This window comes from Helicoverpa zea, chromosome 18 (assembly GCF_022581195.2).
Source record: "Helicoverpa zea isolate HzStark_Cry1AcR chromosome 18, ilHelZeax1.1, whole genome shotgun sequence".
Lineage (NCBI taxonomy): Eukaryota > Metazoa > Arthropoda > Insecta > Lepidoptera > Noctuidae > Helicoverpa > Helicoverpa zea.
The window spans coordinates 6,968,943-6,982,524 of record NC_061469.1 but is presented as its reverse complement, the minus strand read 5'-3'; the positions used below and the strand labels follow the sequence as shown (position 1 = coordinate 6,982,524).

The 13,582-nt window shown below is 40.2% G+C and overlaps 1 protein-coding gene across 4 annotated transcripts in view; it reads left to right on the top strand.

Annotated features, from left to right (window-relative positions):
• Nucleotides 1-13,223, top strand: part of LOC124638960 (protein split ends) — a 122,676-nt gene extending 109,453 nt beyond the window's left edge. For 3 of the 4 annotated variants that reach the window (XM_047176142.1, XM_047176141.1, XM_047176139.1), the window contains 7 exons: nucleotides 16-80; nucleotides 161-232; nucleotides 314-420; nucleotides 6,449-6,770; nucleotides 6,855-7,055; nucleotides 7,379-7,537; nucleotides 9,109-13,223. In XM_047176142.1, coding sequence (XP_047032098.1) covers nucleotides 16-80; nucleotides 161-232; nucleotides 314-420; nucleotides 6,449-6,770; nucleotides 6,855-7,055; nucleotides 7,379-7,537; nucleotides 9,109-9,237 — 1,055 coding nt within the window. In that variant the 3' untranslated portion in view covers nucleotides 9,238-13,223. The remainder of the gene's footprint in view (nucleotides 1-15; nucleotides 81-160; nucleotides 233-313; nucleotides 421-6,448; nucleotides 6,771-6,854; nucleotides 7,056-7,378; nucleotides 7,538-9,108) is intronic. The other variant, XM_047176140.1, reaches the window with a different exon arrangement.
• The last annotated feature ends 359 nt before the right edge of the window (nucleotides 13,224-13,582 follow it).

Sequence of the window (13,582 nt, the reverse complement as noted above, 5' to 3'; positions counted from 1 at the left end):
TTTTTATTTGTTCAGGTGCGGCTTCTAGAGTTACTATTGCGAGTGTGCCATCAATCAGTCCGCAAGGTCAAATGGGAATGGTAATTTTGTTTTGTATTATTTACGTGGGAGTTTATCGACAAAGTGTTCATTTTTTAATTTTGTTCATGCCGTCCGGAAGTCTGCTGATTTAGTTGGAAGTCCTCCGCCTGCACATCAACAAACTTCTCCGGTTATTTCGGTATACCATAACGTAATAAAATCATATAATATGTGACTTGCGGAAATACATAAAAGCGAGACGTGATAATAAATATTATGTTTGTGATTACAGGGCGACGGGATGTATCCTCATTTTTCTCATCAACATTACCAAATGTATCAGCAACATTTCCGAGCCACACAGCACGAAACTCGAGCTACACCTTCTCCATATACAAGGTAATTTTTTCTTTGTTCAACTAACACAAAATCAAATATTGTATAGTTATCGGCACGGATAATGAGCTCTCGGCGGAAGAGTGGGGATCGCTTTGCGCACCGTACACTTATGGCAATAAACCAATAAATCACTTCTGCGCAGGTGAAGGTCTGGGCTCAATATCATTGCCGATGATTATACCTTTAAGAGCGTGTACGCTCGGCGCGCGATGTCAACTATAGGTAATTCAACGCAAAAAATCGCGCAGACTAGCGCCGCGGCTGTGTGCGTGCCTATCATACTTCACGTATAGTCACACAAACCATTTTGATCCTTCCGAGTGAAATTGGTAGCGTAAAATATAAAAGCATGAAAATAAGTCGTTAATACTTACACTCTTTTGCAAAAAAAATCGGGCACCTATGAAAACCTTGGTTTTGAGGACTTTCTGTATATTACATACAATTTTCAACAGTATATAGTCGACTGATGATTTAATGGCAATGTTAAAGAGTTTCTGTATTTTAACCGATTTCAAAAAAAGGAGTAGGTTTCAATTAGATTGTTTTGTGATTGTTCTCAATTTGATTGTTCTCGATTTCTCAAAGACGCCTGGACCGATTTGAAAAATTGATTGTTTATATGAATGGTCCAGTCCATCCAGACCGAAAAATTGTGGTCAAATAACAACAAATGCCGGAAAGCCAAATATTGGTGAAGAGCTTAGGTTTACCATTTCAAATAAAGTTTTAAGTTATCTATCCTATATGCTTCAAAAGTTATTCGGGATTTTTGATCCCGAATAACTTTTGAAATTTGGGTACATCCAAAATGAACATATAAATAAAATTATAGCTCGATTGGTAACATACATTTGCAATAAGTGGTTTCTAGCCTAAGGAGTCCGCCATATTGGATTAAGACTCGCGACACATTTTTTTTTCGAGTTATTCATAGCAAGCCCTTTCATTTGATACCCATATCGTAGGAAAACATTTTTTTCTCCATCTTGGGTATACCGCCATATTGGATATAGAATCATACATTGTCATTAAAACTGAACGTTCATACAAAATTTCAACTCAATCGATAAAAAAATATGCTTCAAAATTGAGCTTTAAATAAAATAGTAATGTATCAAGATTTGTTGGTCGCGCTTGAAATATACTCTATTCTCGGTATCCACGGCAGAGGGGCACCCTACGCGATGTGACGGAGCGACACGTCCTCTCTCTGTGAAGCCTTGCGGCGGTCTGGTTTGAGTTGACTCGCGTGCAGCGTTTTATAGTAGTTTTTAAATAATTTATAAAAAAATAAAAACGAGAGATTAAATTATAATATAAAGTTTATGTTTTAAAGAAAGAGTTATTATATATTAAATTAAGTAAGATAGGTAGGTAAAAAAAGCATTTGAAATTCACAATTTCTCTCATTGTTAAAATGTTTTTTTCTGAAAGATAGAGTCCTAAATCAAAAAATGTTTTCAACTAACTATAGGCATGGGGATTTCATCTATGAGTAAAAAAATTAATATGATTAGATTTGCTACTGTTTTCACATATTTTAAGCTTCGAAATAGACGCTGAACGGGAATTTTATAAAACATCTGTTACGTTATAGGGGTTTTAAGTATTTAAACTACACAAATTGAAATTTATGTTCAATTAACTATATAGACAGTGAAATTACCTTGCGTTATTAAAAAAATAACATAGTTATAGAATAAGTAGTTAAAGAGAAACAGTGGTTTGAAAAGTACTTTTTTAGGCCAAATGGCGCGCGCTTGACATACACGCTCTTAATATCAGGCTACATTGCCTAATAGATGTAGGTATTTATATACCTCTTAAAGGTAACAAACATATTCAATATGTTACAAAAGTAACAGAAAAAAAAGTCATGGTGGCCTAATGGGCAAAGAACCAACCTCTCTAGTATGAGGGTGCGGGTTCGATTCCAGTTCAGGCAAGTACCAATGCAACTTTTCTAAGTTTGTATGTACTTTCTAAGTATATCTTAGACACCAACACCAATGACTGTGTTTCGGATGACATGTTAAACTGTAGGTCCCGGCTGTAACTGAACATCTTTGGCAGTCGTTACGGGTAGTCAGAAGCTAGTAAGTCTGACACTAGTCTAACCAAGGGGTATTGGGTTGCCCGGGTAACTGGCTTAAGGAGGTCAGATAGGCAGTCGCTCCTTGTAAAGCACTGGTACTCAGCTGAATCGGGTTAGACTGGAAGCCGACCCCAACATAGTTGGGAAAAAGGCTCGGAGGATGATGACAAAAGTAACAGAAATATATACAACGTGTAACACATAGTATAGATAAAAGTATTTAAAAATACCCATAAATTATCATAGCCAATAACATCGCCAACCTATAAAAATGTCATCAAAAATGACATAATTATACAGTGTGTCGTACCTAATCACATTAAATTAAATACGTTAATATACTGGTTTATATTACGTATATGTCGAGCACAAAGAAAAAAATAAAATACGTAAAAAAAAAATGCATTTTTCAAACAAAGTAAATAGAAGAAAAAATGTCCTAAAATTAGAACACCATATAAGAGTCAGTAATAACAAACAACGGAAATTCTCCCTTGAAAACTGCCAGCTGTCTACTGGTAAAAACATTCGATAGGTACTCCTAACTTTATCTCTGCTTTACACGTGATGTTGTAAATTATGAAAACGAAAAATTACTCCTGTGGCTAAACCACTGAATGGATTAGGTAATTTTTTTACAATTCGCTATAGAATCATCATCATCAGCCTATCGCAGTCCACTGCTGGACATAGGCCTCTCCAAGTGCACGCCACTGAGATCGATTTTCGGCTTCTCGCATCCAGCTCCTGCCAGTCCTACACTACGTTTGCCGAGGCGTGGTCTCCACTCTAGAACTCGTTTACCCCAACGGTTATCGGTTCTTCGGCTAATATGGCCAGCCCACTGCCACTTCAGCTTGCTGATTCGGTGGGCTATGTCGATGACCTTGGTTCTCTGACGGATTACCTCATTTCTGATGCGATCCCTCAGAGAAATGCCGAGCATAGCCCTTTCCATTGCCCGCTGAGCGACTTTAAACTTGTGGACCAGCCGTACCGACAGTGTCCACGTTTCGGCTCCGTAAGTCATGACAGGTATGACGCACTGATTGAAGACTTTTGTCTTTAGGCACTGTGGGATCGACGATGTTAGGACTCGACGTAGCTTCCCAAATGCAGCCCAACCCAACTGAATTCTCCTATTCACCTCGTCCTCAAAGTTGTTTCTACCTAACTGCAATGTCTGCCCGAGGTATACATATTTCCGAACAACTTCGAGAACGGCGCCGTGTATCGCAATCGGTTCCGGTAGAACATGTTCATTGAACATGACCTTGGTTTTGTCCAAGTTCATCCGTAGGCCGATGCGTAGAGAAGATTTAGCCAGGTTGTTCAGCATCTGTTGTAGGTCCTGCAGCGTTTCCGCCATGATGACGATATCGTCAGCAAATCGCAAGTGAGAGATGTGTTCGCCATTGATGTTGATGCCGCGTCCTTTCCAGGTAAGCGTCTTGAACATATCCTCCATTGCATTAGTGAACAGTTTCGGGGAAATAACATCCCCTTGTCTCACTCCTCGATGCAACGGTATGGGCCTAGTTTGCTGATTCTGTACTTGGACGGACATTGTAGCGGCTTCGTAGAGACATCTCATCACTTGGATGTATCGCCAATCTACTTGACAACCTACATAGACCACAAATGCTAGACACAGGTTCTGATTATACTCTTCGGTCTTCTGTATAATCTGCCGCACTGTGTGGATGTGGTCTATGGTTCCGTATCCGCTCCGAAACCCAGCCTGCTCCGGTGGTTGGAATTCGTCGAGTCTTCGCGCAAGTCGGTTCGTGATCACTTTTGAGAACAGCTTATAACGTGGCTTAGAAGGGAAATGGGTCGATAGTTCTTCAGCTGGGTTTTGTCTCCCTTTTTGAAGAACAGGACGACAACACTCCTACTCCACGCCTCTGGAGTTCTCCCTTCAAACAGGACGGCATTAAAAAGCTTCTGGAGCTCCCCCAGTACGGGTTTACCTCCTGCTTTTAATAGCTCTGTTGTAATGCCATCCTCGCCAGGGGCTTTTCCATTTTTGAGCTGTCTCAGAGCGATCTCGATTTCGCCACTGCTGACTTCTGGCAGGTCTTCGGTGAAATGGCGTGTTAATGTGGCTCTAGAATCCTCATTTCCGGAATCAGGTCGAGATGCATGCGATGCGTATAACCGGCCATATAAATTTTCCACTTCCGAAAGGACTGCCGGCACCGAAGAAACGACTTCTCCACTTGTTGTGGTCAGCTTCGTCAAGTGTCTTCTTCCAAGAGATTGTGCGAACACCTTTGATCCCCGATTCAGCTCAATTGCTCTTTCAATTTCAAGAGTGTTGGAGCATCGGAGGTCGCGTCGTACGTGCTTGTTGATCTCTTGGTTTAGAGCCCGCTTAGCTGACGAAGTGACAGGCGGGTTTTCACGTCGTTTCTTCATAAGCCCTAATGTCTCTTCCGAAAGCTTTGATTTCTTGCCCTTACGCTGCATGTTACAGAATCTCGATCTCCCTGAGGATCCGAACCACATATTCGTGGTTCTGGTTAACGTCTGTTGTGGTTTCCACGGCGGCAAATCGGTTCTCCAAATTTGACTGGAACATTTCAGATCCTGTCATGGTTTGGAGCAGTGTTGGTCGGAGCCTGGCCTTCATCAGGCGGAAACGTTCGGCCTTGAAGTTGATATTCAGAGAGCCTCGGACAAGTCGGTGATCGCTACCGGTATTAAACCTATTGATCACGGAGACGTCTCTGAATATGTGCTTCTTGTTCGTCATGATGAAGTCAATCTCATTTTTAGTCATAGTGTCCGGGCTTTGCCACGTCCACTTCCTTTGGGGCTGCTTTTTGAAAAAAGAGTTCATCAAAAAGAGCCCCTCGCGTTCGAGGAAGTTGACGAGCATTTGCCTCCTATGATTCCTGCTTCCAAATCCATAGGATCCTACTGCCGATTCGCCGCAAATCTGTACGTTAAAGTCCCCCATGACAACGGTGTACTGGGTCTTTGTAGTGAAGTGGAGAGCCCTTGAGATATCATCAAACATATCCTCCACTTCATCGTCTGAATGTGTCGAGGTCGGTGCGTACACTTGCACTACCTTGAGGCTATACCTGTCGGTGAGCTTTATGATAAGGTACGCTACCCTGTTCGACACACTAGACACCTCCACAACGTTATCAGCTAGGGACTTATTAACCAGAAACCCAACGCCACCTTGGGATTGTTGGTCTACCTCTCGGAAGTACATTAGGTGACCTGATTCGAGGGTTAAGGTGTCCTTCCCCTCTCTTCGAACTTCACATAACCCTAATATATGCCACCTAATCTTCCCAAGTTCCACCTCGAGTTGCGCCAGATGCGAGTCAAGCCGTAGCGTGCGGCCATTGTACGTCGCAAGAGTCAATTTTGTTTGGTGGCCTCTCGTAACCCGGAGATTCTTCGCACCCCTTGTCCCGCCGTAACCACGGTCGCCACCGTGACCAGGAATAGCGGGACTGCCGGGAACTAGGGGCCGTGGCTTTTTTGTTCTGCCCATAGGAGGAATTTAGCCTACTGCTATCACGCTGGCCAGACGGGTTGATAGAGGGTTTTTTTTCGAGTTTTCCTTCTCTCGCACTGGTGTTCGGTGCATTTTTGACTCCATTAGTCGAATTCTACGACACTCACTGGAAGAAGGGGTAGCGACACATGTATTCTTAAGCCGTCGCTACACGGCCTATAGAATATCATAAAGTATTTGTGATAGGATTTAATGTGATTAGGGACGACACACCAGGTAGAAAAGATGGGGTCGATTTAAGTAGTCATTTACATCTTATATATGATTAATTTATTATTATCCAAAAACTTGTTATTTTATAGAAACTTAAATCTATGTTAGTATCACTATTCACAATGTCACTGTGCGTTCGAGTGACACATAAACGGTAACTCGTATTCTCACGACAGGTCTCTAGAAGCCGAAGGGTCGGAGGCGCCCACGCCGCCGCTGGAGCTGCGGCGGCCGCCGTCGGCGCGTGTGCCGGCCGGCCGCCTGTCGCCCGCCGCTTTCCGCGACGCGGCGGGCGGGCGCGCGTCGCCCGGCGCCTACCGCGATGTGCTGCGGCGCGCGCCCGGGCCCGTCTACGCCGCCGGCTGCGGGCGCTCGCCGCCGCCCGCGCACGCCTCGCGGCCCGCCGGCGCGCTGCCGCCCGGCGCGGGCCCTGCGCCCGGCCCGCCGCACGCCTCGCAGGTGCCGCGCGAGGCCGACTCGCTGCAGATGCTGCTCCGGGTCAGTACCCGCGTCGTCCGCGACCTCCTTACCGATCCGCGCCCTCCTTCTGACCCTATCGCTCATTATGCTTTTGTATTCCAGCGCTACCCGGTCATGTGGCAAGGGTTGTTGGCACTTAAAAACGACTCGGCTGCCGTTCAGATGCACTTTGTAGGCGGCAACCCGGGCGTCGCGGGCGACACGCTGTCGAGACACGCGGACGGCTCGACGCCGCTGTTGCGTATTGCTCAACGGATGCGCTTAGAGCAGCCGCAGCTGGACCAAGTGCACCGCAAGATGAAGGTAAGCAAAACGATATCAATTCTAATAACTTTCTGAAAGAGAATATTATTTTGTTCATGTAGTATATTGATAACTAGCTTCTGCCAGCGGTTTCACCCGCATCCCGTGGGAACTACTTCCCGTACTGGGATAAAAGTAGCCTATAGCCTTTCTCGATAAATGGGCTATCTAACACTGAAAGAAATTTTCAAATCGGACCAGTAGTTCCTGAGATTAGCGCGTTCAAACAAACAAACAAACAAACAAACAATCAAACAAACAAACTCTTCAGCTTTATAATATTAGTATAGATTAAATCGTAATGAATCATCGATCATTCACAGATGGAAAACGAGCACTGCATGCTCTTGGCTTTGCCGTGCGGTCGTGATCATATGGATGTACTACAGCAGTCTACTAACCTTACTGCCGGCTTTATTACATATCTCCAGCGCAAACAAGCTGCTGGGATCGTAAACATAGCACCGCCCGGACATCATCAGGTATGTTCATGCATTGGAAAATGGGGCCAAAACTGCAAGAAGCAGTATATTTTGACAGTTATTTCGAGATGAGACCTAAACACTCGAGTTGTTATCGTAGATACGGAGTGGCCGTTGTGTGTGGAACCCTTGGCTAAGTAACCGCCGCAGGAGTCGGTAGATCAATAAAGTTAAGCAACGTTTGGCGCGGTCGATCTGTGGTAGTCACCATCATGTCATAACACACAAGTTGTCCGTCCATAGTAAACTAAGTCCCGACTGTCATTTGAACATCCTTGGCAGTTGTTATGGAAAGTTATAAGCCAGAAACTCTGACAACCAGTCTTACCAAGGGGTATTGGGTTGACCGGGTATAGTTACCGGCACGGATATCGAGCCCTCGGCGGAAGAGTGGGGATCGCTTTGCGCACCGTACACTTATGGCAAGAAAAAACACACACCCTTTTATTATTTATTTTTTCCTAAGTTCCCTATGTAATTTCATACTGGCTCAATGATTTAAAGAAAGATTTTATATTGATTGATTTAATTGAGAAATGGAAATTGGGATAGAATTAGGTACTAAAAGGTGTTTCTAATTTACAATATAGGTTATATTTTATAGTTTGACAAAAAAAAAACTATTTCGTACCTTGGTACTTTTCTTGTTTACATTTTTGACCTCCAATTTAATTTATTCTTTAATGAAATGAAAAACATTTTTTATAAAAAAGAAAAATATATTTCATAAAAACTGGTGTCAATGAGGGTTTTCTAAAATGGCGTCCACCAGGTGGCAGCACCTCGGTGCTCGACGACTCGTCGTCAGGTCCAGGTAACTGTCAAAGTCCTTATCTTTACTATGAATAGTGAACGATTTTAGTGTTTTTTTTATTTTATAATTAAAGCACTGCATTATTGTTTTACTATTGAGGTTGAGTAAATAAAAAAAACTAAATCATATTGTGTTAACAAATTTTTCAACAAGCTTTTCCTTAGTACCAGTGACTTTTGCACCCTCTCTCTTAGCTCAATTTTTAGTTCGGAAACCTTATTCTGACCGTAGTCCATAATAAAATCAATAACACTTCCAATATAACAGAATTTCAATAAACAATAAGTTCGGACCCTACAATTCCATACTATTTGACAGCTGTTTGGACCTGACGCATACGAAGCGCCGCCTGGCGGCAGAAAAAGTATCGAAAACCCTCATTAAATTGGCTCGAACTGTACTCGTCGTCCTGACGTACGTCAATCGCAGCTAAGAACCAATCCCGAGTGACGGTTATGACGCGATGCGCTACGGGCCAATCACCGCTTTACCGCGGCCCCCGCGCTCACTTCATACCACCAAAGGGACCCAATAAATCGCTTCTGCGCAGGTGAAAGTCAGGGCTCGACATCCGTGCCGATAACTGTAACCGGGTTAAGGAGGGTCAGATATGCAGTGTCAGGCAGTACTCAGCTGCATCCGGTTAGGCAGATAGTCACAAAATGATTTCGGAAATGATCCCCCACCTAGAGAATCTAAAATGTGCCCCTTACGAAGTAGTTGAACTGATGTATTAAATATTGTTGTATGTTTTCAGGCCATGTTCACAGTTCACATCTTCCCTTCGTGTGAGTTCGCTAATGAGAATTTAAACCGTATCGCACCAGACCTGATGCATCGTGTTGCAGACATCGCACACTTACTTATTGTTATAGCTACTGTTTGAGGTATGCTCTATGATATTGAATACAATTTCGCAAGAAAATTTACAAACTTGTGGAAAGCTAAAACTTGACGAATCAGTCCTGATCTTATTCATGGACTCACTCTGGACATGACGCATTTATTCCTTAAACGTTTGCTTCAAATATTATATGAAGACATTAAACCGTCATCGATTTAGTCGATCTTAAGAAGGCATTGTAAATACGGCCAGGTTGTGAAATTTTTATCTTCATTTTTATTGTAGTAATAGATCGACCTGGTAGGAGTAAATATTGAAGTAACTATAGATTTTTTGTCATATTAACAGTGACAAAACTTCTGAGGAATTGAGTTGTAATACCTCTGAGAAAGTGAACTCTCTAGGTGGTAATGTAACTTGAGTTTATTTATTGTTATCGCGTATCGCGGCGTCGTCTCTGACGGCTCGGGATCCCCACACGCGCCTGTATAAAGTCTCACATAGATAAGCAGCCGTCAGTTATTTAAGTACTAGATATAAGTCATAGCTTATTCATTGTAAAATACTTTTGTTATGGTCGACTGGGTTCGACGATGTTCGGAGTTTAAATTTTTAAAAAATAATGATAGATGGCAAAGTCAGTTGATAAATATATTTAATTTTGGGTTCTGATTAGATGAGTGGCAATCTATCGAGCATTTTTATTGTTAGTGTAAATTGTTATTTTGTTTTAAGCGAATTAGGTCTAAAATAATTTAAATTTTGTAAATATCGAATCTATCCGTACTAAAGTTCGATTTCGCTTAGGTCATTACGGTAGGTAATGGAAACTCATGAATACTGGGTCGAATGATTACTGTTTACTTGTAAAAATCATAGTTACGTAGTTAAGTTATATAAGATAGTAAGGGAAAAATACATGTGGAAAATAAACTGTGATTCTGACTTTTTAATGTAGACTGTAGGTAGCCCTATTTTATGGAGCATATGGAGCATAGAGTGCAGTGTGCTACTAAGCGAACGCGCATAGACGGCGCGTACGGCCTCGCCTTTAGCGATATCGGAAATATGTTCAATACTGTTCTGAAAGACTATCTTTTGAATTAGCTATATAACAGTGCGAAGTCATATTATTCTTTGATTTATAAACTGCTAAAAATTTATCGCTAAAATGATGATCATACTTTGTTGTGATTTTTATGTATTAATAGAAACTGCGTTTTCAGTATGACAATATTGTATTATATCAAACTATTATGCCAATGTCATAATTTTCTGCAGTTGTAATAGTTCACTAAAAGACTTCGCATATTTACGTAGGTATAAACTTCATTCAATTGCAAATGTAAACATAGATTAATAAATATATAGTAGGCGGTATCATTGCAATATCGCCTTTTATTAAAAAAGGCTATCCCAGCGATTATTGTTTGTGTATTGGCTTTGCGTCGCTTCTTTCTTCGTAACGGTTTTAGATCGAATGTGAACTACTGTTACGAGGTGTGAAGCGTTGCTTGGAGCATGGCAGACTTCAAACAAATGAGTGCTTGACAGTTATTGTATTAGCTGAAGTAAAAAGATCCTTAAAAATGAATGACCGACGAATTTAGTGTTGATTCGCCGCGGTTTCAAAGCGTCCAGAGCTGCATTACTTCCCGAACCCGTGTAAAAAGGACCTCTTGTCTAAGTTAGTCCTCGTTTCCTTATATTATTTTTTTTTTGCATAGATATGCGAGCTTGGAATACTTGTGTGCTCAGCGATCATAATACAAATTAGTTAATAAAGTTACAAATTAATTTTATTATTTATTTAGTCAGTTAATGTATTTCTTCCGAGGTGTAAGAATATTGCGGTGCGTCGCGGCTTTTTCATATTTAAATATTTTTTATTAGTTAATGATTTATAAGCTTTTGTAAAGGTAGAGAAATATGCAGAATAAATTATTACTATTTGGTCACGGATACATATATCATAGTATGTATATCTTTCTAAATATTAATAAGTACAATAACTCGTATCAATTACACCATTTATAAATGAAGAATGACTGAACCAGTTTGGCTGAAATTTCATGAGGAAAAGTAGCTTAAAACTAGGGATACACATGGCGTTTTGATCCCATCCGGGTAAAGGAAGTAGATCACCGAGACACGGATGAAACCGCTGGCGGAGGCTTGTTGTTAATTAGAATTAATCGAAAGCACGATACATGTAACATTCCTTAAAGGCACAATAACGGATCGGCATTCTTTTGGTTGAATGAATCAGTCGTACAGCAGCCAGCTGATGTACGTCGAGCGCCTGCCCATACAGTGTCGACGTATTCGGATCTCATTGCTGCTTTAATTGCGGGCCGCCGCTCAGGTTATCTCTATTTGTACTCGCCATCCTCATTTGCCGCTGTCCACTTGCTTTTTCAATAAGCGATTTTTGTACTTATAACGCATAATGATAAAAATATGTTCTAAAAAGCTTTACTTGATAACTTTCAATACATTTAAACTAACAATATTGTACTTCTCATAATTTAAGTTCTAGTGATATTGCCACTTTCTGATTCGAGTAGAAGGCATTTCACATAACTTGCATTATTATTATAGTTAGATAATGGTGCGACTGTGCTGTCGTACGTAAAATAAAGTACAAAATATTTTATGTATTGTAATTTTATAAAGTACGATATAAATTTATAGCACAGGTAATATTATTACGTATATTCTTTTTAAGGTTAAAAACTAGAATGTATAAATATGAATAATCATATTGTTTGTCATATTTCCGTCGCAAACAGTTCTTAACTTGGCTAGGAGGAACACTAACGAACTCATCACTTCGTCCATTAATTTTAAAATATCTATAATTTTACTAGCAAACAGATGCCCAATGATGTACACTCTTATAAAATCATATTTAAACTCCTTATGAAGGAGGTTAATGTAAATAAGTTTTCATGAATAATAGTGATAAATATGACGGTATTTAGACACGCTATTAAAATATGATGTAAGAAACATGCGAATTATAAATTACTAATTTATTGCGTGAAAATATTTACTTCTTTTTGTAACTGGGGTGTAGTTATTTTCTAAGTTGTGTTAAATAAGTTCATTTCTTCGTATTATTATTTCCAAATCCTTTCTGTTGTATAAATTGAACCAAAGCTGAATACTTAAGCATTGCTTAAGTTTGAGTGTTACTTGATTACTTACTGTAGCATGATGAATACTGTGCTAATTCAGTTTATAAAAGTCACCTTAAATTGAGTATTGTTTAGTATTTGATTATGCATTTGTAACTTAATTTGTGAACCAACCTTTAAAATATTGACAAAAATCTGCCTAGATAATAATTACATCCTTGAGAGGTATGCTGAAAATGTCAATTATTAATACTAAAATGTATCAGAATATTATGCATATTCCGAAATTATTTTTCGTTTTTCAAAAACATTTACACAGTTACACACTTAACTGCATGTGAGAAGTATAATATAGTTTTGTTTATTTATGATATTGAGGCTAACCTCAAAGTGGTCCCACTTCGCAGTGGCTTCAAGTTGGTTTGTTGGGGCCACGGCGACGTCGGGCCCAGAATTTGGCTAAAATGTTTTAATTCTGTTCATGAAGTGGTTTTATGAGGATGGGACGGTTTAAACTTCGGGCCTCCTTCGCTTGCGACTGTTGTCGGTGTGTGAGATGATAGTTTAAATATTGTAAAAATAACATTTGATCTCAAGTGTGCAGCAAAAGTGAACGTGAGTTAGATTGTTGTAGAGCAACAGTCGCGTGCGGACACGACCCGATGCCAGTGTGCTCGATGTTGGTTTGAACTCTAACAGAGCGTACGTATAGAAAAATATTGTGATCATAATTATATTATAGTTTTAAAGCTAGTATATAAAGATAATTGTATATTTTGTAAATATTGAAAATAGTATTGTATCTTTACTTCCCTTATCCAAACAACCCAGAATCCTGTGTGTTATGTACCTCCTACCTACCAATACTATTAAAAAAATATTACATAATATTGTTTATTATTTTACCACTCTCCTAATATAGTGTCAAATATGTTACAGTGCTACACTATTAAGCTAAATTCTCCTAATTCGTTCCTAAATTTTAAATGCACTATAGATTCAGGACAAACTGGATTAAGTGGTGCAGTGATTCGTTTCTTCAAATTAAAACCTGGTGTCGGGTTCCGTACGCCCTCGCGGAACAGCGCCGCAGTAATTTTATAATATTTTTGCGCGAAACAATATTGGTCAACTTTGTGATTTATTTCGCACACAATCAACTATTTACATTTAATATACAGTCGTGGTCAACTAATTAAAGACACTGTTGGAATCTTAAATTGCCGCCGCATTTTATCTGTATTTCT